At 42.1% G+C, this 26,830-nt stretch overlaps 1 protein-coding gene across 1 annotated transcript in view; it reads right to left on the bottom strand.

Annotated features, from left to right (window-relative positions):
- Positions 1–26,830, bottom strand: part of TNFRSF21 (TNF receptor superfamily member 21) — a 74,264-nt gene that overhangs the window by 25,504 nt on the left and 21,930 nt on the right. Inside the window, exons 2-3 of the mRNA XM_033217392.1 lie at positions 26,039–26,690; positions 24,035–24,529 (exon numbers count right to left, since the gene is read on the bottom strand). Of these exons, the coding sequence (XP_033073283.1) occupies positions 24,035–24,529; positions 26,039–26,690 (1,147 nt within the window). The remainder of the gene's footprint in view (positions 1–24,034; positions 24,530–26,038; positions 26,691–26,830) is intronic.

The raw sequence follows: 26,830 nt of genomic DNA on the forward strand, positions 1-26,830 counted from the left end.
TGGCTGGGTAGGGTGGCTCACACCTGTAATGCAGCACTTTGGGAGGTTGAGGCAGGTGGATCACTTGAGTCCAGGAGTTCGAGACCATCCTGGGCAACATGGTGAAAATCCATTTCTACAAAAAATACAAAAATTAGCCGGGTGTGGTGGCATAGGCCTATAGTCCCAGCTACTTGGGAGACTGAGGTGGGAGGATTGCTTGAGCCCCAGAGATGGAGGTTGCAGTGAGCCAAGATTACACAATTGCACTCCAGTCTGGGCAAGAGAGGGAGACCCTATCTAAAAAAAAAAAAAAAAAAAAAAAACGTAGAATGCCACAAAAAATAAAAAAGGACGCCACAAATCGAGTCATTACTGTACTTCTCACAGTTTTCCCTGGCAGTGTGACGTTACTTGAACCAATTGCTTTTCAGTTTTCTGAGCAATGTTTAGTCAGATACAGAGTTTTTGATTTCAAGCAAATAGACTCCTCAGAAAATCCATATCTGATTTAAAACCCTGCAGGTAGCTTTAAGGAATAAGCCAGCTCTTTGTGTTTGATGTGGTAGACTCTTCCAAACACCAAAAGCCTTGTTAGTCCCTGAATCTTAATTTAGATCAATTTGACTAAGGCTCACAGTGTCTTACATGAAAACATGACCGTGTTTTCTGGTAAGTAGGACCATTGCTTAAATCCTCATAATGCCAATGACAGTGGCTTTGGGCAAACCTCTAACTGTCATGTCCATTTCCTCATGTGTACAATGGAGAAACTCACTAGGGTCACTGGGGATAAGCTGATTAACATTTTCTATAGAGTTAATTTATTTTTGGAAGTGCTGCCATCATTATGAAAGCTCCATATACGGAGCACTAAACTTAAGGCTCAATGCACATTTCAGATGCAAATACACCGCCTTTACGAAGTAATTACAGAGTTTAAAAGGTTTAAGTTTAACAACCACTCCTTCTTCCAAAACCCAGTACTGTATTTATCCTTTTTTTAAGGCACAAAAGAAAGAAAGAAAGAAAAAAAATCCCACAAAGAATAGATACAATGAAATTTCCCATAAACTAAAATGGACTGGAAGCTAAATTTAAGGTCTACAAATCAGGTTTCATCTTGTTCTCTCTCTCAACTAGATTCTCTACTATGAAAACATGAGGTCAACTCCATGAACTGACTGGGGTCGCCAATGTTCTTTACTGCTGTCCTCTCCTTCCATGGAGTTGATAAATCAAAGATAAATCAATGACTCCCTCAGGGGATACCAACATTTTAGTCTAGCACGTGATCACAAAACCCCAGTGAGGAGACCAGATTGGGGCTTTGAATGCCTTCTTTGTTTAGGAAAAAGTGTTAGGCAAAAGAAAACAATCAACTACACAGAAAAACAGGAGGATGATTTGCCAAATTGAGATAGTTACCTCTTTGGGGAGGGGAAGGAGCACAGAAGGGATTTCAAAGGTATTCATAAAGTTCTGTTTCCTGGGCTGGACAGTGGAGAAATGGGTTTTCTTTTCATGTTATTACTTTTATTTGAGATTTATTTTACTATTCCTTTTTAAACTGTCTATATAACACACACACATATAACATACACATATATAAGATGTGTTTATATATACTTTATAAATACACACGATTAAGTGTTCAATTTTGTTGGCAAGGAAATCGCATGCAGAGGGGTTGGTGACTAGTCCAGGTCACCCACCCAGTTAGTGGTGCCTCAATAGTGGTTAATAGGGAATATGATGTAGTGGAGGAACATTATTATTTGCTGGAATTACTCTCCTCAGGAATGGCCATCCAGCCTAGGATGAATGCACTCAAGGCTGGCCACAGTGTGTGTGCTGCCTCCTGGTCTGTTATTATTAATCAAGTATATGTTGGTGCAAAAGCAATCGCAGGCTGGGCGGGTGGCTTACGCCTGTAATTCTTTGGGAGGATAAGGTGAGTGGATCCCTTGATTCAGGAGTTCGTGACCAACCTGGCCAACATAGGCAAACACTGTCTCTACTAAAAGTACAAAAAATTAGCCAGGTGTGGTGGTGCACACCTGTAATCCCAGCTACTCAGGAGGCTGAGGCAGGAGAATCGCTTGAACCTGAGAGACAGAGGTTGTAGTGAGCCAGGATTGTACCACTGCACTCCAGCTTAAGCAACAGAGTAAAACTCTGTCTCAAAAAAAAGTAATTGTGTTTTTTTGGTCACCAAAATGGCAAAGACCACAGTAACTTTCGCACCACCTAATAGACACTGGAACAATTTCCCCAGGGACTTTATTTCTTTTCTTGTGATCTCGGCTCACTGCAGCCTCTGCCTCCTGGGTTCAAGAGATTCTCCCACCTCAGCCTCCCTAGTACCTGGGACTACAGGTGCGCACCACCATGGCCGGATAATTTTTGTTATTTTTAGTAGAGACGGGGTTTCGCCATGTTGGCCAGGCTGGTCTCAAACTCCTGACCTCAACTGATCTGCCCACCTCAGCCTCCCAAAGTGCTGGGACTACAGGCGTGAGCCACCGCACCCTTTATTTCCTTTCTTTAAATCTATGATACCCTAAAAGAGGAAGAAAAAGAGAGAGAAAGAGAGAAGTCAGCAAACTTTTCCTGTAAGGACAGCAGTAAATATTTGAGGCTTTGAAAACCATACAGTCTCTGTCATGACTCCCCATCTCTGTTGGAGCATGAAAGCAGTCACCAACACCACAAATGAATGTGGCTGTGTTCTAATAAAACTCGATTTACAAAAAAAGTAGGCTGGATATGACCCACGGGCTGTACTTCTCCAGCCCCTGCAATGACAGCAATTTAAAGAGACCTTGGGTAGGACTGTCAAATAGCATAAAGATTTAGAAAAGCATTTCATTAAAAGAAAAGAAACCACACTCAGAAGACAATGAAAGTTCCCACCCCAATTATTAACCTCAATGTGAAATGACAGTGACATGGGGACCACCTCTCTGCTTGGCAGGATGCCCAGTCATCTGTCCCATTGGAGTTCCCAGGGTTTTCATCAAAATTGGTGACAGTCGCTGTGTTGAATTGATCTAAATTGTTTAACTGGATGTGGTGCCAAGTGTCTTTTTCCTTACGTTGAAAAGTAGCACAACCCTCAACCCAGTGAAGGGCTGATAGACAGGGGCATAGAACACCACGTTGCCTTTTTTTTCTTTTGTGAGACAGAGTCTCACTCAGTCACCCAGGCTGGACTGGAGTGCAGTGGTGCAATCTTGGCTCACTGCAACCTCCACCTCCTGGGTTCAAGAGATTCTCTGGCCTCAGGCTCCCGAGTAGCTAGAACTACAGGTGTGCACCACCACGCCCAGCTAATTTTTGTATTTTTACTAGAGACAGGGTTTCATCATGTTGGCCAGACTGGTTTCGATCTCCTGGCCCCAAGTGATCCACCTGCCTAGGCTTCCTAAAATGCTGGGATTACGAGTGTGAGCCACTGTGCCCTGCCAACATTGCCTTTTCCCTTGGTGCCAGATCCTGGAGTTCTGGAGAATGGATGACGTTTCTGGGGAGGTCATCAAAGGAGTCAAGCCCTATATATTCGAGGCTGTACTAGTCAGGAACTGTCTGAGAAGGTGGCCCTGGCCCCTGGAAAAAAGTACGAGGATGGGAAGGATCAGGTAGTGGGAAGATCATCGGTAGTAGTTGCAAGACATGGTTCCAAACTCCAGCTTTGTGACTTGTTAGTTGCATGACCCTGGGCAAATGGCAACCTCTCAGATTTCACTTTTCACTTAAGTGAAATAGAAACACCACCTCTTATCTGGTAGAGTGGTTAAGGAGATTTATGCAATCAAGCATTAAAGACTCCTAGGGTGGCACGTCAGTACAGTTCAGCTCTTCTTCCCCTGCCCCTCCATCTCTGCCTGGACAAGTGTCATTGGGCCAATGAACCTAAAAGATGGGAAGAGTTCTATACAAACACAGGTTTTAGCACCGGGATTACTGGTGCTAAACAATGGAGCCAAGCACCAGACTCCCGGCTTCCTGTGTTTCTTGGAACCTCACACATACACGTTAGGAGATCACTGAAGTCATCTACAGGAGGGGAAATGTGGAAGGAAAAATGCTGCTGCTACCACCTCTGCCACATGCAGGCCATCACAGCCATACTCAATGGCTTCTTCCAAGTGAGCTGGTACTGACCTGATCCCCAGCAGGAGAGCTCAAGAACTGAGGTATGGGCTGATAAACTGGGTTATTATGGAAGAAATGGCAATTTCCAGTGCAGTACAAAATCTTGAATTACACATTATCTGGGGGACAATCCTAATTTGAAGCTCATTTTTTAAAAGCTGAATATCAGCTTCAGGATGCAAAAATGGGTTCCTTCTCTTTTAATAAAAACCCAAATTGACCTTTATAACTAGAGAAAATATGAAGGCTGTTTTCCTTGTGGAGATAAATATCTGAAATGAATGTCATCACTGAGAACCCATATCAAAGCCTTCCTTGGAAGAAGTATAAAGGACAGTGAAGACAAAGCCGGAGGAAGCAAAGGCTGCCTGGAACTACACAACATAGCACTCAGTTTCATGCTGCACAACCACGCCTCATGCAGAATGGGTGCATCTAAAAGACAGGTTTATAAACTTTTTGATGGTATCAAACTCCTCCTATAAAAAGATTCAAGCACCCCCAATACATCTTGTTACATGTAATGTCAGTTCTCATTATTCTTCTAGAAAGAGAGTTGTAAAGGGATAAATAATGAGAAAATTCCCAGGGAGGCAATTAACACACAACCTCCTCCCAGGACAGATGACTCCATAGTTATCCCTGTGCCAGTTTCTCAACACACACACAGCAGTCTCCTGAGATGTACACATGGAAGATGGGAGACATGAACTCAAGACAACCTCCCTTCTAACACCACCCCAAACCTCCTCAAAAGACATGCTCCTAGTAGGCAAGCACTGTGTCCATAACCTTACAAGCTGCAGATACAGGGACAAAGATGGCCACAGCACATACAGCAAATATACAAAGCAACATATGTCAAAGTCAGAAATTGGAATAAAAGAATGGCTTTAACATTACTGGAATTGATGTTCCACATACAATGGTCATGTCCTCAAATGTGCCTTTAAGGCCAAGCCCAAGTCCACACTGCTTTGACTAGCAGTATCCCCAGAACTTATCAGAGGAATACCACAAATATCTTTGGATGAATGAATGACAGCCTTTTTTTTTTTTTCTGTCATCTCTATCCTCTTAACTGAGTCTCCTCACCATCTGTCATCTCATCAGCTTCTGTAACCGAAGCCACTGAGAACCTGAGTGGCCCCAGGCCCATACACACCCTAGCCTTGTGGCCCTGCCAGATCTCCAGCCTCTACAATAATTAGAAGAAAGGACAACGGTTCTATGGTGTTCTGTGCTCATCAATGGGTGAAACCTGGGCTCCCAGGAACCCTGTTCTTGTACAAGGGCCTCTCCCTCTGCCAGTGCCCTCTTCCCGTTGAGAGTGATCCACTGCGTCCACTTTAGTGGTCAAAGCTCACAAGCGGGAAAGTTCTCCCAGATTCTCCCACTGCAGCAGAATCCTTCTGCTGAGATCAGCTGTCCCAGCTGTGGTCTCTCCAGCCTAATAACAGAGTAAGTGTTCCTAAAAGCAACATACCCACATGTACCTGTGATTCATAGTAACCAGTATACCATAGCGTGGCTAAAAATTTGTGTACCAACAGCAGTAACTTCCAGTACGTCCACTACAGAGGAAACTGCTTTATTAGTGCTGGGAACTATGTATGCCCCAGGTTAAAAATAGTCCTTTCCTAATTGAGGTGTAAAAGTTAGAAGATCTGTTTAGATTTTACTTTAGCTGCAAAAAAATTATTTCTGAAGCAGAATTTATCACTATCTGGTTGAAGGTTTAATAGACAATAACCGTAAGCTCAGATGAACCTTGGGGACTATTAAGAAGGAAAAAGAAAAAGAAAAAACAAAAAACACTGTGCGAAGATCTCTTGAAGTAAATGGACAACGTGTTTTCCAATGATGGACTATCAAAACAGTAGACAGTTTTCCAAATGGAAGAAATATCACTGATACTGTGAGGAAAACGAATAATCTTTTATTTCATTCCACTGGGCAAAAAACAAAACAAAAACATCCCTCCTTCCTCTTTATCTTAGTCTGTGTTTGAAGTCATCCCAAATACCTGAAGCTATTAACTTATTCACTCAACAAAAATTTCTTGAGCATCTATCTACTTTGTGCCAGACACTTTTCTAGGTACAGGCACTTTTCATGGCAGTGAACAAATGCCAAGTGAAACAAAATCCCTTTCTATGTGAAGGCTACGCTCCATTGTGGGGAAGTAATAAAACATAAACGGTGTTAGATAGGGAGGAGAGCTAAGGAGAACAACAAAGCAGGGAAAGAGGATAGGGTAGAAGGTGATGGGGCTGTCACATCTAAGAGAAGCCTCATAGAGGTAGCATCAAGCCCTTAATGGAGAAAGCTGTGCAGATTATCTGCGGAAAGAGGGTTCTGGGCAAAGGGAGCAGCAGGTGCAATGGCAGGAAGGGTATTGGCATGGACAAGATGGAGCAGGAAGGCTGGCATGGCTGGAGCAAGTGGGCCAGGCAGAGGGACCAGTAGGAGTCATAGAGAGAGAAAAAATTGGAGTTGGGAGAGTGCAGATCACATCTGGCCTTTAAGCTGCTACTCTGCATTCAATAGAAAGTCACTGGAGACCTTGGGGAGAGAAATGACTCAATCTGACTTTACATTTAAATGATATCATTCCATGTGTTGGGTCAAGAATACACTGAAGGGGGCCCAGATAAAAATGGAGCAACCAGTTAGAGGTCACAGCAGTAATCCAGCAGAGGTAATAATGGTCTGGGCCAAAGTGGTGTCCGTGGAGGTGATGGGAGATGGTGGACTTCTGCATGTATTTTGAAGGTAGAGCTGACAGACAGGATTTGCTAATGAGTCAAATATGGGGTGAGAATGTAATAAGGGAATCAAGGATGCTAAGGTTTTGGCCTGAGCAAGTGGAAGGCAGGGGAACATTTTCTGTGATGGGCAATTGATGTGGAGGTATGGTTTGGAATTTGGTGTTAGACATCTTAAGCATGAGGTGCCCGTTAAACATCTGGGTCTGTCAAGCAGGCAGGAGCATATTTCTATAGTGAGTTCAGGTAAAAGATCCAGGCTGGAATATGCACTTGGGAATTACCAGCAGATAGATGGTATTTAAAGTTGTGGGTCACCAAGGGAGAGAGTGTGTACACTGAAAAGAGGTGCAAGCACTGAGTCCCGGAGCTCTCCACTGTTTAGAGGTCAGGAAAATGAGGAGGAACTCGCCATGGAGACAGAGAAGAAACAGCTCAAGATGGAGGAGGAAAACCAGGACAATGTGGTGTTTTGGAGGCAAAGGGAAGAAAGTGTTTCAAGGAAAAGGGAGGTAAGAGTGTCAATTGCTGCCCAATAGGCCAAGCAGAGGAAAACTGAGAACTGAAAAGTGGCGTTAGAATCATGTTGTCAGACTATGGAAAAAAGGTGAGACTGCGGCTGAAAGATCGCCATATTTACTAATTCTAAGACACCTGAATGTATATTTTAATCAATGCCTTTTCACAGTTTGTTTGTAGTGTTTCCTTTTTCTCCTTAGTGGTGTATAAAAGAGTGGTATGTCTCACAATTAACTGTGTCTCAGATTTGGTGAAATATAGTAAGAGGTTTTTTTTTAACTTATACATTTGAATTCACCTATTCATTAAAATTTGACACATCATCAATAAGCCTAATATGTCAAATTCTATACATACATTGCAAAGTTAACCACCAATTACTCGTGAAGAACATCAGCAGAATTCCAGAAATTCCTCTTCTTCTGCAAAATCTGCTTATGTAATACCTGACCAGGTTGACTCAAGGACATACATTTTTAGATGTAATTTTTCTATTTGTATTTGAGTCCTATGTGGGGGAAATGCTGATTTGCTTTTCAATATCCCAAACAGCTTAAATTAAGAGCTGTTAGTTAAAACAGAGAGTGAAATATACATTTTAAAAATAAATACCTTAGGTCGGACACAGTGGTTCACACCTGTAATCCCAGCACTTTGGGAGACCAAGAGGTCAGGAGTTTGAGACCAGTCTGGCTAACATGGCAAAATCCCGTCTCTACTAAAAATACAAAAATTAGCTGGGCATGGTGGTCCCAGATATTCAGGAGGCTGAGGCAGGAGAATCACTTGAACCTGGGAGGCAGAGGTTGCAGTGAGCCGAGATCATGCCACTGCACTCCAGCCTAGGCGACAGAGCAAGACTCCATCTCAAAAAATAATAAATAAATTAATTAATAGCTTCACCCTAAAGGCTAGAGAACAAAGTCACTAGAGGGCGGGTCTGAGGAGAATAACAGTCTCTGACTCCCAAAGTGAAAGGCCATGCCTCTGGCCACCTTGTGCATAAGATAATGCTTTTTAGGATACAACCATAAGAGGATTTTTTTCCTGCCAACAGTTTTGTGTGCTTTATAATCCTCAAACACCCTAAGAGGTTAAAGAGAAAGGTGCTGTCTTCTGGAAATGGCATTCCTGGACTCAGAGGTGGAAAAGGCAGTGGGATGGGGGTGGGGGTGAGAACAGTCCAACCCCGCCGCTGGAAAATGACTGTGGCCGTCAGCCTGGAGCTGGAACACTAGGACACAGCAGCCTCTTAAACGGAATAACCTGCTCCTTTCAGCCTGGCTTCCTGCTGTTTACACTTCAAGCCTACTTCCCATAGGAAATTCGGGCTGACAGACAGGATGACTGTCTGGAATTTTTAGTCAAAAAGTCTACCTGGCAAAGGAGGGAAAGCTTCTTTGGTTGCAGCAACTGCTGCTGCTGTTGCCACTGCTGTCTGGTGCTGAGAAAAACATCAAGTTCAATAGAAGTGAGTTCAGATTAGAAGGACTCCATTACCTCTGACTTGAAACAGCCTCTATTTCTTAAAACAGACTTGTAGAGCCTTCAGCCATTGGGTGTCTGGCTTTAGAATTTTTCTATTTCAAGCAATTTATGAACAAGTAGGAAATCTGAGTGATTTCTACAGAGGAAAATTTACTGCTGATGACAATTTTGTAGGCGTTTTATTTCAGAACAAGCTGGGCTTTGCTAAGGTAAATAATTTTTTTTCTTGATTGAGCACAGTTTTGTTTTTTTTTGTTTGTTTGTTTCGTTTTTTAAATCAACCACAAAAGGTTAGACCTTTCTAGCACCAAGTAATTTATGGGAAAATGCAGATTCTGATCATTAAGGGACAGTGTCTAGCGTCAGATCAGTGCCTGACTTTAAAACCTGGCACTGCTACTTCCTAGCTATGTGACCTTGCAGAAGTTACTCTTCAAACCTCAGTTTCCCCATCTGTTAAAATAGGAATAGTAGTGGCCTTCCTTATAGGGTTATGAAAATGGAGTTGATATTTATAAAAGCTTAGAACAGGACATGGCACTTAGGAAGCATATCAATCTTTGTTAAAGAAAAGTAGAATGTGAAAACAATGTAGCAGAAGGAGCCTTTCCTATAAAAGTTAAAAATGTATATCATAGTAATCACATTTTATGTCATCTTTGCATTCCAAATCACCTCCTGATCTTGCCTATGCCGGTAGTAACAAACATCCCATAACTTCATTTTAAGCAAAACCAAAGTGGCAAAGTGCTAACATAACGTATCATCCCTAACACACTTGATTTGTTCATTTCCAAACACTGCATATGGTGGTTTTAATGATTCAGATGAAAGTCTTCTTAAGCTATTCCTGATACTTGATTGAAGAGTTTATTAATATTGTTCAAATATATCCACAGCACAGCTTACAGTTGATCGACTTCTGTCACCTAACCACTGAAACCTCTAGGAAATCTTTGTATAAGAACCATGCAATTCCACTCCTACAACTGCACTGCATTGCCAATGTACTCCCACAATTGGACTGGCCCTTACTACTTATCCTAGAAAGAGGGAGAAGTCTGCAGGGTTCTGAGTCTGGGAGATGGGTTTTGTTCACAACCCCCAATAAAGACAAATTCTCCCACATTTGACCAATCCTAAAAGAGGAATCACACTTGGGGAAGGAAGGAAACATTTTTTTCTAAGCCTGTGGTTGGGATTCATAGGAACTTAGAACTCTGAACTGGGCTGTTACTGAGTAAAACCATTTTTGCTGGTTTGCTAGGGAAAGAGGGATGTTATGATTTGCTTTGCTTGAGTAGTACATTGTGGATAAGGGATAGAACGGAAGAAATAAAAAATGTTATAACCAGAAACTCAAGTCCTAAAATATAACTTAATTCAGTATATAAATAAGTACACTAAGCAAATTATATCTTGGTTGTTAAGCAGTGTTATTTCCCCAAAGAACAGTCTTTACATTCAAATTGAGACATCAAAGTTATGCTAATAAGAGGTTCGACCACCAAGCCAGCTGGTCTGTACTTTAACTTAGTATTTGAATTTCAATCCTAAAATACAGAAGGGGTTGGTTGTAAGTTGTTTTCAACTGCAAGTTTCAGTTTTTGCATCTCCGAAGAGAAGGATTTTAAGATGAAAAGAGACATTACAAATATTTGAATCCAAGACCTTTATCTTTAAGGTGAGCAAAATCAGGCCTACGGGGTCCTTCCCTCTGCACAGCTTCCCTCCCGAGCCAATGCTGCCCCACTACACACATCTCCCAATGAGCAGGTTTGCTTTTTCACTAGTACACAGAATATTCCCTTCTATCGCCTCCCAAGGCTGCACCCATCAACTTAGCAGGTGCCACCCATCCTACAAGAGCAGACCCGTGTGAGTAAATTTCCTTCCTTCCAGCCTCTAATATTGTTAGAGTCAGACTACCCATGCCACAGTCTGATTTTCTTTTTTCTTTTTTTTTTTTTTTGTTGAGATGAAGTCTCATTCTGTCACCCAGGCTGGAGTGCAGTAGTGAGATCTCGGCTCACTGTAACCTCCACCTCCCAGGTTCCAGTGGTTCTCCTGCCTCAGCCTCCTGAGTAGCTGGGACTAGAGGCACGCACCATCACGCCCAGCTAATTTTTGTATTTTTTAGTAGAGATGGGGTTTCACCATGTTGGCCAGGCTGTTCTCGAACTCCTGACCTCAAGTGATCAGGCCCCAGCCTCCCAAAGTGCTGGGATTATAGGCGTGAGTCACCACACCTGGCCTCACACTCTGATTTTCTTTTCCACTCTTATACTAGTCAACCTTTAAGGCATTTTACAGTAAAAGTTCCTAGTGCAGTGGTTGCCTCTGCAACCACTTTTTCTGGCCTATGTGACTCATTATAAATTTTGACCCTAGACAGATTTCTACTTGGGTTGAAAATCAGATATAATGTCCCTCCGCCTGACCTCAGCTCTTCATGAATGCTTCAGTATGGCTCATCTCCCTGACCTTGTGGGGAAGAAAAAGGGGCAACCAACCTGGCAATGTTATCAATGCTACATATTATATCAATCAATCTGCATAGACATCCCATGAGATAGGAGTCACACCCACATTACAGGTGAGACACAGGCTTGGTACCATGGCATAGACAGGACTGATACTCAAAACCCAAGTATATCTGACGCATGAGCCCTCACCTTTCACTGCACTATGCTGCCTCCCAGGGTGAAGTAAACAATTATCAACCCCATCTTTCTGAATCTTGGTTGCTTCTTTGAATATAAATATCTTGAATATGTCTCTCCATCAACCCCCACTCCTCATCATGGGGTCCTAGAAAGGGAAACAAGTAGAAATTGAGGAGAAATATGTTGCAACAGTGTATTTGTGATGGTCTAGGTTTCAAGTGTCTGTCCACACCTCCCCTCCTCCTTCACCAAAGGATGGAAGGGTAAGAGTGAGATGCAGTGTATGCACTAGTTCCCAGCTCCAGATCCAAAGCCATATGCCTGAGAGCCAGTCCCGGCTCACCACTGACTCGTGGTGTGGCCTTAGTCAACTTACTTTATCTTTCTGTGCCACTGCTCCTCATGTGTAAAACTGGCATGATCCTGACATCATAAGGTTATTCTGAGAATTCAACAAGAATATATATATAAATCCCACAGAACCGTGCCTGGCACATCATAAGCATTCAGCAAACAGGAAGTATTATTCTCTCCCTTCCGTCACCAATAATAAGGCTCTCCTAGAGGAACTTTCTTATAGATTTTCAAGTAAAACTGAGTTAAAGTCAGAGAATGTCAAAAGCAGCCAGAAAGGTGCTCAAGTCTCCAAGAGGGTTCAAGGAAAGGAGACATGAAGAAGAATACCTTTGTCTCTTCAAGAGAAAGGTGGGAAGGTTTCATGCATGTTGAAAGAGTTTAAGAATTTCTTTAAGTTGCTTTCACCTGGAGCCAAGATGGCCTAATTTATCTCACAGCCACCAGTTCTTTCACCTCCCGCAGCCTGAAATCATCCAGGTAAAAGATGCTCATCGAAGGTAGACACATACCGTTTCCCCTTCTGGCTTGATTATCATCTGGGAACCATTACCAGTGTCACCCAGGTTATCCAGGGGGAGATAGTAGGTCAGGCTCTGAGACACGCCTTCCATCCCTGCCTCCTCATCTACCCTATGCCCCTGATAAGGGCCAAAGGGCTATGTTCCTTCATTCCTTTGTTTTCCCAACCTCAGTCTCCAGTATCCTCATTTATCTTCTAGGTTTTTGCATCGCCTGTGTGTTTTCTCATTCAAGAAACTTGAGTAATTGTTTAGAAATCAGAATGTCCTCTGCACTGAGCAGAAGAACCCTGCAGTCCTTTGACCAGGAAAGCAACATGTCAAATATAAAGAGCACTGTCTCAGGAATTAGAGAGCCAGGCCTTGGCTTCCCTCTAACCCTACTGGCCATGTGACTTCAGACAAGTCACCCTTTTTTCCTGTGCCTCAGCTTCATCCTCAGTATAATGAGAGGACTGGACTAAGTGAATCTCTTCTAACTTTGACTTACATACAAACACACACACACACACACACACACACACACACACACCACACACACACACACACACATTCCCCATGATCTTCATTGCTCTCCAACTTGTAAATTTTCCAAAAAATAAAATGAAAACAAACACTATGTTACTAAAGCCTAGTAAGCCCTAGTCCTGGAACAGTGCCTTGAACATGGTGTTCAAATGTATATAACTAAATAAAAACATCACAAGTTAAGCAGTTGAATAACAAGTCTTTTTAAAGATTATTTTCTAGTTTTTCCTTTGCCTTGAGATCCCTTAAGAGTGAACCTGGTTACAAACTTATCCCAAACTTCCCTCCATCATTTCAGAGTAGGATAGCATGTTTACTTCATATAATGTATTTCCCTGCTCTAGCCAAATTCCAACTAATTCAGAATTGGGAAGACTGACCATTTAGCTTCTATTTAGGCAAATAATGCAACATATAGATAACAATAACTCTCAACCAAGAGATAATATACCAAAAAGCAGAACAAAGAGGGAGAAATATCATCTAAGACAGAGAATAATTCCTCTCTTATTTAATATCTCTCATAAGCATTTTTCCAGGAAGAAATTTGGTTGTCATAGCTAAAAATATACCCTGTGGACAAGAGGTCTGCCTGGGCCCCTGGAAAGCCACCTTCTTCCCAGCAGAGCACTTAGCCTGTTACCTGCATGTGAAACCAGACGTGGACATTGCCTTTCTAGAAGTGAAATAAATTATTTTATTTCCCAGCCTCCACCCAGAAAACTGAGTGACAGTTTTCTCCATTCGCAAGATCACTTTTATGTTATCTTGTAAAATTTAAGCACGTAGTCCCAACAAATTACAAAGATTCACTGATCTGTGGTAAACATGTAATTTAAGAGAGTTTTTACTGGGGAGAGTCATGTTCACACTAATAAGCCATGATCAGAAATACTAAAGTTAAGAAGGATTTCCAGTATAGCCAAAACCTGCACCTATTTATTAATACTTAATAGACTGGGAGGGTTTTACTTCCAGGACTTGTGTATCCCAGAAGCTGGCTACTCTCTACAGGTGGATATGACCTGCTGACCTCTTCCCAGCCCATACAAGAGTTGAGCAACTTTTCCAAAGCAAGTAAAGCATTTACTAGGTATGTAAATACCTCGTGACCCACCTTGTGACCAAAGCAAGGTTGTTCTCAGGAGTTCTGTTTATGGCTAGGGCTCCTTGGCTCATGTGAAACCAAAGTGTCCCTCATCATAAATATTCAGAGACGGATGAAACCTTTGGATAGAACTTTTCCATTCCTTTACAATCAGGCTGCATGCTGGAATATTATAATTTTTGGTTACACACTTGAAGGGAATGAAAGACTCAAGACATTACTAGTTCTATAATAACTGCTCAATTTCAATCACTACAAAAATATCTCACATTCGGAAGTAGGATCAAGATGGCCGAATAGGAACAGCTCCAGTCTGCAGGTCCCAGCGTGATCGATGCAGAAGATGGGTGATCTCTGCATTTCCTACTGAGGTACCTGGTTCATCTCACTGGGACTGGTTGGACAGTGGGTGCAGCCCATAGAGGGCAAGCTGAAGCAGGGCAGGGTGTTGCCTCGCCTAGGAAGCACAAGGGGTCAGGGGATTTCCCTTTCCTAGCCAACGGAAGGCCCTGACAGGCAACCTGGAAAAATGGGAGACTTCTGCCCAAATACTGCACTTTTCCCAAGGTCTTAGCAACCGGCAGACGAGATTCTCTCCTGTACCTGGCTCAGCCGGTGCCACACCCACAGAGCCTTGCTCACTGCTACTGCAGCAATCTGAGATCGAACTGCGAGGTGGCAGCCTGGCTGGGGGAGGGACATCTGCCATTGCTGAGGCTTGAGTAGGTAAACAAAGCGGCCAGTAAGCTCTAACTGGGCAGACCCCACCACAGCTCAAAAAGCCTGCTTCCTCTAGACTCCACCTCTGTGGGCAGGGCATAGCTGAACAAAAGGCCGCAGACAACTTCTGCAGACTTAAACGTCCCTGTCTGACAGCTCTGAAGAGAGAAGTGGTTCTCCTAGCATGGCATTTGAGCTCTGAGAAGGGACAGACTGCCTCCTCAAGAGGGTCCCTGACCCCCATGTAGCCTAACTGGGAGTTACCTCCCCGTAGGGGCCAACAGACACCTCATAAAGGCAGCTGCCCCCTTGGATGAAGCTTCCAGAGGAAGGATCAGGCAGCAATATTTGCTGTTCTGCAATATTTGCTGTTCTGCAACTTCCGCTGGTGATACCCAGGCAAACAGGGTCTGGAGTGGACCTCCAGCAAACTCCAACAGACTTGCAGCTGAGGGACCTATTAGAAGGAAAACTAACAAACAGAAATGAATACCAACAAATGGGTCGTTTACACCAAAACCCCATCTGTAGGTCACCAACATCAAAGGCAAAAGGTAGATAAAACCACAAAGATGGGGAGAAACGAGAGCAGAAAAGCTGAAAATTATAAAAATCAGAGCACCTCTTCTCCTCCAAAGGATCGCAGCTTCTCGCCAGCAATGGAACAAAGCTGGATGGAGAATTACTTTGATGAGCTGACAGAAGTAGGCTTCAGGAGGTCAGTAATAATAAACTTCTCTGAGCTAAAGGAGCATGTTCGAACGCATTGCAAGGAAGCTAAAAACCTTGAAAAAAGATTAGACAAATGGCTAACTAGAATAAACAGTGTAGAGAAGACCTTAAATGACCTGATGGAGCTGAAAACCATGTCACAAGAACTTTGTGACACATGCACAAGCTTTAATAGCTGATTTGATCAAGTGGAAGAAAGGGTATCAGTGATTGAAGATCAAATTAATGAAATAAAGTGAGATGACAAGGTTAGAGAAAAAAGAGTAAAAAGAAATGACGAAATCTACGTTTGAAAAGACGAAATCTACGTTTGATTGGTGTACGTAAAAGCATTCCTATTTCTCCACATCCTCTCCAGTATCTGTTGTTGCCTGACTTTTTAATGATTGCCTTCTTTGTCTCTTTGGAGCTTTGTTGGTTTAAAGTCTGTTTTATCAGAGACTAGGATTGCAACCCCTGCTTTTTTTTGCTTTCCATTTGTTTGGTAGATCTTCCTCCATCCCCTTATTTTGAGCCTATGTGTGTCTCTGCACATGAGATGGGTCTCCTGAATATAGCACAACAATGGGTCTTGATTCTTTATCCAATTTGTCAGTCTGTGTCTTTTAATTGGCAATCATTAAAAAGTCAGGAAACAACAGATACTGGAGAGGATGTGGAGAAATAGGAATGCTTTTACATTCCTATATTTCCACTCCTAATGTGGGAGTGTAAATTAGTTCAACCATTGTGGAAGACAGTGTAGCGATTCCTCAAGGATCTAGAACTAGAATTATCATTTGACCCAGCAGTCCCATTACTGGGTATATACCCAAAGGATTATAAATCATGCTACTATAAAGACACGTGTACACGTATGTTTACTGCAGCACTATTCACAATAGCAAAGACTTGGAACCAACCCAAATGTCCATCAGTGATAGACTGGATTAAGAAAATGTGGCACATATACACCATGGAATACTATGCAGCCATAAAAAAAGATGAGTCCGTGTCCTTTGTAGGGACATGGATGAAGTTGGAAACCATCATTCTCAGCAAACTATCACAAGGACAGAAAACCAAACACCGCATGTTCTCACTCATAGGTGGGAATTGAACAATGAGAACACTTGGACACAGGAAGGGGAACATTGTGCACTGGGGTCTGTTGGGGGGTGGGGGACTGGGGGAGGGATAGCTTTAGGAGAAATACCTAATGTAAACGATGAGTTGATAGGTGCAGCAAACCAACATGACACATGTATACCTATGTATCAAATCTGCACTTTGTGCACATGTACCCCAGAACTTAAAGTATAATTTTAAAAAAAGAAAAAAAAAAATCTCACATTCTCCATAAAAGCACACAGAGTTATTACACATTCTCTTGGTTTTCCCCCAACCTTGTGACCTAATTTAAATAGAAATTGTCACTAACCTGCCCTCACACTCTCATAAACCTGGGGGAAAGCTCTTTCATGTTGCAGTGAGCACACAATCCTTCTGTGGCATCAGGTTGGCATTGAGCCTGGTCTCTTCCCTCTGACTAGCAGCGCAGTGTTCCCCACCCTACAGCACATTGCAGGACCCCTCAGGCCAATGTTTTCCCTGATAGAAGCCAGCAAGACAGTAGGCACACTCAGGTAAGGCACAAATAAAGTGTCACACTGATCAAAATCTGGTGGCCCTTCTGTGATAGGTTCAAGTCTCCTGATTTTGCAAAGAAAGATGAGATCCAAAGAGAGGAAGTGCCTTGCCTGAGATCATCCAGCCTTTTAGTAGCAGAATAGATTTGAACCTCAGCTCTCCCAGACCCCCTCCTCTCTTCTCTATGGCTCCAGTTTGGCAAAGAGATGAGCTGTAGCAGGTACATGGCAGGTACACCTGTGAGGTGGACCCATACAGAAGATGGAGCTCTCCTGGTGAAAGCTGACATCTGTAAGGAGATGGAGGAAGCATAGAACAATTTTTAAGGGAAAATGCAAGGACAGCTGCCACCTTTTCCTTGCTCCCACTCATAGCTGATGGTTCTCCTTTGCTACTTAACCCTTCAGCAGACTTAGAAACAGTTACTGCTAGAGGAAAAACTGAGCTCGAACTGTTGAAATTCGAGAAAGGCTCCAAGAATCAGACTGTTTATCCAAGCTGTGCAAACCAGCAGAAGGTGAAAGAGAAGAAGCTGCTAAAAGATGACCAGTCTATGGTGTAGACCAGATGCTGGTACACAACAGCCTGCAGGACAAACCACCTGTTCTTGCAAATAAAGCTTTGCTGGAACATAGCCACACCCATCATTTACATGGTGTCTCTGGCCACTTCATACTACTCACTTTCAAACAGAGTGGAGTAGTTGCAACCTGTAATCCTAAAAATCTCCTAGATTATCTTAAAATACCTGGCAAAATACTTTGCTGACCTGTGGTATAGATAGCTTAGGGAAAATATTGTTTTGGACAGCATATATTTACATCCAAGTCTAAAGTCACTGAAGGTTAATCCATTTCCACACTAGTTAAACGTAAGCACCCAAGCATTTACAAAGCTGCCTTGGCCTTTGAATTAGCAGGGTTCTCTCTCTTGGCATCACCCTGCTCTCCAGTGTCCATTGGCTGATGTGTTTCACTTTGAAATAAGCAAATCAGATAAGGGATGTCAGCAATCTTTTCCTAGTCAGTTTTTGCGTATTTTAAAGCAGTGCTGTTATGGAAGCCTCCTTTAGCTCTGAAAAATAATTCTTATCATCTATGGCAATTTAGTATAAAGAACCCACCTGAAGGTCTCTATGTTTAAATCCCTAACACCAACATCAGTATAAGCCAACAAGAAAACAACCAATGCAATGTCTTTAAAACAATCCGGCCTTAAAAAGTATATGTAGATTAGTTAGTTTATGGGTGCTTTACACCAGTGCTATCCAAGAGAACTTTGTATGATGATGGCAGTGTTCTCTATCTGTCCTATCCAATATGGTAACCACAAGCTATGTGTGGCTACTGAGTACTTAAGATGTGGCTGGTGCAACTGAGGAGCTGAATTTTTAACTTTAGTTAATTTTAGTTTTAAATTAAATAGCTCATGACGCTAGTGGTTACCATATGTGCCAGCTCAGCTCTGGACCACCCCTCCTCGAGCCCTGTTCCAGGCATAGGGAAACACACAGTAAGACCCAATGTCTTCTCTCTAAGAACTTAGAAGCTATGTGGGGAGACAAACCACATAGCCACAAAGAGTTAAACAGTGACAGATGGCGAGAGCTAAAGGAATGAAGAAATTGCATCTTAGAATCCAGTTCTACAGGATAAGACCTTTGCCCTTTTGCTGTAGTGGGTACAAAACAATCTGCTTGAGAAACAGTGCCTGCCCCGACTGATTTCATAATCCCTGTTGCAGCTGATTTAAAGGAGATGCTGCCTATCTACGGCATGTGCCTCATGTAACTAAGTGGAGAGGGATCACTGTCTCTAACAAATGCTTACTGCAGTGTCTCCTCAAGGCAGAGCACTGAAGAATGTGCTAATCAGAAACTGAGCAGGTTTAAACTAGGTATATCCAATTCCTTTGTCTCTCACCTTTTTTCCCTCACTTTTCTTCACAGTCCGAAGGAAAAAGGAAATATGATCCAAGCCAGAAACTGCCGATGTTTTGTTCCTTTTGTCACTTTGCAGAGCTTCTTTGTCCATAAGTACTTTCAGGGCAATTCCTACTGCTCACCTGCTTTTCAAACTTCCCCTCTAAATTTCCAGGCCAACTCGTTGCTGAGAACAAGACTTCCTACTTTTTGCAAATAGTTAAGGAGGGAGGAAGAATGGGGAGGGAAGGGAGGAAGGAGAGGAAGAAAGAAGGAAAAGGGAAATAGTAACGGCACAAATTAAAAACAGCAATGAGCGAACAGCAATTGGTTTCTGTTCTCAGCTATGCTGTTTTTCACTTGGGACTGGAATACAGTTTTGTAGCCTCCATAGCTATAAGGAAATGAACAAAGTGTTTTCAGATCATTGGTGACTTTTCTCAGTGCCATGTATGGCCAATTGTATAGGGATTAAGTTCTACTATCTTTACTTTTGTTCTTTTGTGACAAAACAGATCAAATAAAAAAAAAATGTTTTCCATGTAACCTGGTGGTTAATGTGAATCCACATAAATCCTTAATTTTTAATTAAATTGAATTTTTTGGACGCTCCCCCCACCACTTACTCCATTATGTTGAGGTTATACAACATAAAGAAATACATCTTTAAAAAATGATAAAATCATGACAAATTGAGTATTAACAATATTCTTATCTTGCTGACACTTCAACCTCTTAACTACAATTTTGTATATAAACATTCTGAAGTACTTCCAATTCCTGTTGCTGAAGTAGATATACTACATGAAACCACAGTCCAGTCCCCAAACACATACCAACATCTACCAAACATAAAATTGCTCTGACTTCAGAAAGGAAGAAAGCATACAAAATACCACAGCGCCCTCATTCTTCCATCTCCTAGTCATGTGAGGCCTCATCTTATGTTTCCAATACTAGGACTCCATGAAAGTACGATTGTAGCTTTCTGGAGTTCAACTTTAAAAACTGTAAGTCCATGGTAGATGAAGATGGATGAGTAGAGCTGAATAATAAAAGAGGTTTCTGTTCGCAAGAAAGACAGAAACCAATGGCCTAGCTTCAGAGTTCGGAGGATCTATATGGCATCCAGGAGCATGACTTGTTCTACTGAGGGTAGGCAGGGATAAGTGAGATTTTAGAAGACCTCTGATAGAAAACAACCCAAGGCTAAGCCATTTCCTTCCCACCTTATCCTCATGAACAATTCAGTGTGAAATAGACAAGGACCAGGAAAAGATCTTATTATACAGGATTATCTGCTGGCCAGAACTCAGTGCAATCAGACCAACAAAGCCCTGTTTCTAGAAGCCACTCCGAGCACCTGGAATGGCTTTACTAAACAGAACCTCTCTTTGTAATAGGATTTTACCCAGTTGCATGTTTGAGACTAGCAATTTGGAAAGAAAAGACTTTCCTTAGAAAAATACCTTAAATATAAATATCCCAATGCAAAAATCTGAGGAACAAGCCTAAACTATTGGAAGAGATAGTTATGCCTCAATGAAACTACTGTAATTTAGTTTGAAAAGCACATTGCTGAGGTACTGCTTTCACAGAAGGGTAGGATCGGGCTTTGTTTGATTTGGCACTTCCATTATTTTTACAAAGTAGGATATTGTTTTAAGGACACAGGCATAGTAGTTTATAAGGTTACCATGGTCATAAGAACGTCTAAGATTATTATATTAAATTGCTTTCTGCTGCTGGACCAGTTTTTACTCTACCACTTGCTGTGTTCTCAAGAATTTTAAAAACCAGACTGCAAAAGAGAGTTTTAAAATGTAGCTGATCATAATCTAATCTATAAAAGCAACTACTAAAGGAATGGAGTTGCTTTTGTAATAAAGTGAATAATGAGAGGACAGTTCCAGATATTTAATTATCTACCAGGATGTTCACATTGTTTTCTACTAATTGGGTAAATCTGCAACAGAACAAATATCCTGACTAGCCACTTACAGGGCAGTTTAATGCAATTCTGATCCTAGACTGGATCCTACGCTAGAGAAAAAAAAGTATATTATCTACCAAGGGCCTTATTGCGTCAGCATACAATATTGGCAAATGAAAGGCAAAGTATTGTAACCCTGCTAAATTTATTAAGGTTGAAAACTGTAGTATGTTTTCTGCAGAGAATAGTCTTATTGTCGGGAAATACATGCTAAAGTATCAGGGGATAAAAGGCCATAAGATAATTAAGAAAAAATATTTTTCCCATGTATGTATGTGTATATATGCACATAATTATGTATTATATATTACATGTTATATAATGTATAATAAGCTATTCTATAATACATATTTTATAATGTAAAATCTATGTGTGAATTTTTTTTTTTTTTTTTTTTTGAGATGAAGTCTCACTCTGTGGCCCAGCTGGAGTGCATGGCGTGATCTTGGCTCACTGCAACCTCTGCCTCCCAGGTTTAAGTGATTCTCCTGTCCCAGCCTCCTGAAGAGCTGGGACTCTAGGCGTGTGCCACCACACCTGGCTAATCATTGTATTTTTAATAGATACGGAGTTTCGCCATGCTGGCCAGGCTAGTCTCAAACTCCTGACCTCAGATGATCTGCATGCCTCAGCCTCCCAAAGTGCTGGGATTACAGGCATGAGCCACCGCACCTGGCCCTATAGGTGTATTTTTTATGTAGAGAGAGCAAACAATAAAGCAAAAGAGCAACATGTTAATAATAGGTAAACGTTGGCACGGGTAAATAGGTATTCTTTGTACTATTGTTGCAACTTTTCAAAAGTTTGGAAATATGTACAAATAAAAAGATTTTTGTTTTTTTTTAATTAAAAAGAAGGGGGCAATTGAAGCTTTCCCCAGACAGGCTTCCAGTAAATAGTTGTCTTATGCAAGTTTATGCAGGATTAGACTGCTAAGACCCAACTAGGATGTTTGCTTCTGTCCGACTTTCACTTGACTTTTGACCATTTACATCATAGGGGTCCAATCTTTTGGCTTCCCTGAGCCATACTGGAAGAAGAATTGTCTTGGGCCACATAATATACACCAACAATAACTGATAAGCTTTAAAAAAAAATGCTGGAGGAGGTGGCTCATGACTGTAATCCCAGCACTTTGGGAGGCCGAGGCAGGCAGATCACCTGAGGTTGGGAGTTCAAGACCAGCCTGACCAACACGGAGAAACCCCATCTCTACTAAAAATACAAAATTAGCTGGGCATGGTAGCACATGCCTGTCATCCCAGCTACTCGGGAGGCTGAGACAGGAGAATTGCTTGAACCTGGAAGGCGGAGGTTGCAGTGAGCTGAGATCGTGCCACTGCACTCTAGCCTGGGCAACAAGAGCTAAATTCTGTCAAAAAACAAAACAAACAAACAAAAAAAACCCTCATAATGATTTCAGAAAGTTTATGAATTTGTGTCGGGCCGCATTCAAAGCTAAAGCTTAAAGCTGTCCTGGGTCAGGGGTTGGACAAACTTGATTTGCACAAATCAACAAGGGGAAGCAAAATGAATTGCAAGACTTTAACTTTTCCTAAATTTTTCATTATAGAAGTAGCATGTACTTAGTACAGACAACTTGGGGAAAGTACAGAAAACTAATAAAGAAAAAAGAAATCCACACATAAATCCCACCACACTGGGGGAAAAAAAAAATGTCACTTTGCCATATTTCCATTCAGTCTTATTTTCAAGTTTTATGAGAGCTGGGATTATATTCTATAAAGTATGCAGTTTGGTGTTTGTTTTTTTCCTTTAACCTAGTATAAACACTTTCCTGGCTAAAATCAAAAACTTCATAAAATCTTGAATGTCAACATAATATTCCATTCTATGAATACACCATAATTCATTTAGTTATTTCCCTAAAATTGTCCTTCTGTTGTTTTCAATTTCTATGAGATATGATGTTGGTTTAAAAGTTTAAGATCTTTGTGCTTATAACTTTGTTTCAATATTTCTGATTATACCTTTATGATAGAGTCACAAGAATGGAATTGCCATGCCAAATGGTATCAATATTTGTAAGACTACAAAAAGCCAAACTGCTTTTTAGAAAAGTAGATACACCCCTTTCTCTTTGAGGGGAGAGGACACACCTGAATGGGGTTATCAAAACTGGACTGAAGTTTCATTTAGGATTTAAAGAAAGGGAAGTTACTGCACAGTCTGAAAACTGCAGTCTTCAGATCAAACTGAGCTCTGGAACAAGTTCTGTAAGCTATTTTTTTGCCCTCAAAAGAGGAAAGGCCAAAATATTCCAGGCTGTATGCAACACATGCTGACTACCAGGAAAGTAATACTGAGCCTCAGATGATGACCGACCTATTATGCTTCTGGGGTCTACAATCCAAAAGACCATCCTACCCTCCTGACAGACATGGGATCCTAAAAAGTTAAGTGAGGAAAATATATATGTGAGGAAATTGTTAGGAATCTAAAAGCAAGGTTCTGATTGAAGAAGGCAAACTTATGACAAGTTGGGTTTTGTCCCCTTCACTTGCTTCACAGCCTAATCATATAGAAAAAGCAAGTGCTCCAATAGTCAGGAGTCTCATCCCATCTGTCCTCAAAAACAACTAGCCTCTTGTTTGGATCAATGTAGCCAAAACTCTCTGAACTCAGATTCCTCATTTGTTAAATGACAAGGTCAAACAAAGTCCCTAGGGGTCACTCAGGTCTCTGATTCTGCAACATTCTTCTGTTTTAAAGGTACCAGGGGAAAAGGAGGAAGAGAGATTATTCTCTCTGAATGTATTACTTCTAATAAGACAGTCAATCTCTTTTTCTATAACACGACTAGATCAAGTAGTGTTTGGTCTACAAAAGAGATTCCACAAACTATGCATTCCCATTCCTTCAGAAAACAGGGACTAGGGAAAAAGCAGCAGAGAGATCTGTGAGCAAGGAGAAAAGACAGAAGGCTCACCGTGACCATTGCAGTAGTAGATCCATTTCTCCCGGTTCTGGGTTGGAGTCATGGATTTCTTCAGCCCTGCCTTTTCCACTATGGCACTGGGATCCTGCCGGGGCCCCTTTTTCAGAGTCCTCGAGCTTTTCCGGATACTGCACACCACAATCACCACAAGCACCAGCAGCAGGAAAAGCACAATCATCCAGGGCAAATGCTCATTGATGTCAAAATGCTTGTGTAGGTTCTGTCTAGGATGTCCCCTCTTGGGGCCCTTGATGGGCGTGCTGGACTTCTCGCCCCCAGTGGCCTCCATGGATGGCAGCAGCTTCAGGATGTGTCTATGGTGGGGGCCTTGCTGGTGGTTGACTACCTGAAGGTTTGGGAGGGTCTTGTTCACGTCTTCCTTCCCCCTTGCTGAGCTTGTGCTGTCAGGGACTGTCCCTTCCTGGATGCTACTCAGTACCTTTGGTCTAACAGAGGCAGAAGAGTTGGATTCTGTTGAGTTCATGCCTAGAAAAAAGAGTAAGGAGGGGGGAAGAGCTTTTCCATATTTGGGGATCTATACATTCCCTCCTTTCCCAGGTCATCTCCAAGCTAGGCCAGATAATCAAAGATGAGATGACCTTTGGGGCTTAAGAATAAATTATGTTGCACATTTTCGTAAAGACCCTATGTGGAAGGCAAAAATGGAACTGAACCACTGAACTCACTTTCTTACTCCAAAACCAAGGGCATCCTTAAGGATCCAACAGCTGAGCTTGACAACAGCTTCTCCTGTACTTCATATACTGAGCAGGCACATACGTGTGCAGAGATCTAATCAATTCTTATTTTCAGTTTTCAGAGAACCAGTTCAAATTTAATTCTTTTGTCCATCTTCCTTCTCCCACCTTTTGACTATTTTATGATGCAGTGGTAAAACTGAGAATATGACTAAGATAAAGAAAAGAAATCAAATGCAAATTTGGCTAGTGAAAGACTTGGTGGGACAGGTCAGTGATTAAGAGCATCTGTTATCAAGAGATTAAACAAGATTTGGGCTGGCAGCTTAGCGGACTTCTCTCAGAGAAGTCTCCACAGTCTCCACAAGTAATCCTCATTAAGAGGTATAAGAGATGGGAATTTTGAGTCCCTAGAGACAGGACTTGGCCTAAGAAAAGCTGGAGTGGCCATCTGAGCTCTTGGAGGCTGTTTCTTCTTTTCAATTGGCAGTTGTAAGATGGCTGTCTCCACAAGGTTATCATGGAGGCTAAATGTAATCATGCATGAGAGGACACTAGGAGGAACAACTCAAGTGGGTCATCATCTCATGAAAATTACATTCAATCAAAAATAATTTCAAAATAAAGGATAAATTTTATATTCTGCTAGAGGTTCTGATGGAAAACTTGAATAATTGATACAAGGAGTAAATTTAAAATCATTGGGAAAAAATAGTTATTATTTTCCAGACATGAGTGCTAGTTACCTTCAATCTGATACAAATTTGCCTATTTCCTGATGCTCCTAACTTTCCTACCCATTCTTTGCCCCACCTGGATTCAAAATCCGTCCCTCGCTTCCAGATGTAATGATATTTTCTCCCTTTCTCCCTCTTTCTCTGCTCCTGCCTGTGTCTGCCTGGGACTGACTCCATGTTGGAAAACTTTTAATCTGGAAGGAACCTGAAACATCTAAATCATTCATTTGTTTGACAAGTTTGAAACTGAGGCCTGAAGAGGTTAAGTGACTTACATAAGGTCACACGCTGTCCTTATTTCTCTTGGTTCATATTTTATAGCTTGATGTGACCTAGTTTTTAGATATTTGATCTCCCCTAATAGAAAAATTCTGAGTCTACATGTTTCTAATAAGTCCAAAGAAACCAGATTTAATTAGCCACCATTTGAAGGCCTCTTCTCCAAGGGGTGACTTTGGAATACACAAAGTGGAGAAAACATCTTTGGTACAAGCCCACTCTTGGTACCGCCACTGGGCTCAAGGCCTTCCTCAAATAAATAATTCATGAGGTTAAGTTACCTTTGGGAATATAAGTGGAGGAAGGGACTTCATGGGAATCCATGTGCTCTGGGAGTGAAAAGATGGCTGTGCCAGGGGAAGGTGAGGTGGAGCTGGAGAAGGACGGAAGTGTGCCACAGACGTTGTCTGCCTCCTTGGTCCCCGGCTTGATCACCACCAGGTTCTGACTCAGACAGTCTGTGTATGCTTTGCATCTCATCACACTAGAAGGCACATCTGAGAAGGTACCCCGAGCACACTGCTTACACCGCACATCCTCAGTCTCTGTCCCTTTCTTCCGCACGCCCCAACCCACAGGACACACCGTATGGGGGGCACAGGTTGCGTTAGACTGGAACATGCCAGGTGGGCAAGTGCATTCTCGGTCAGTCAAGGCAGCACAAGGTAATTTCTCAATCATTGGCCATGGGCATGGCTGACTACAGTCATGGCATTTCTCTATGCCATTCTCATGCCTGGTAAAAGTCCCCACAGGGCAACTGCTGCAGACACGCAGGCTTGTGTTGGTACAATGCTCAGAGACATAGGTTCCTGCTGGACACTTGTCACAGGTTAGCACCTGGCCAGTGGCACGGTCAACATGGCGGTATGTGCCAATGAGATTCGAGGCCTTCTGTTCTGGCTGAGCTGTGGTGGTGCTAAGGAATCCAAGCTGAAAGAAACAGAAGGGGAGGGAAAGGAACAAAAACCAAGAAGATGTTACATAGGAGCAGAGGAGAAAAAGGGTCAACAATTCCAGCACCATCATCATCATTCCTGTTAAAGATCCGACCAGGACTGCATCCTTTTGAT

The sequence above is a fragment of the Trachypithecus francoisi genome, unplaced genomic scaffold (assembly GCF_009764315.1).
Source record: "Trachypithecus francoisi isolate TF-2019V2 unplaced genomic scaffold, Tfra_2.0 Lachesis_group10, whole genome shotgun sequence".
Lineage (NCBI taxonomy): Eukaryota > Metazoa > Chordata > Mammalia > Primates > Cercopithecidae > Trachypithecus > Trachypithecus francoisi.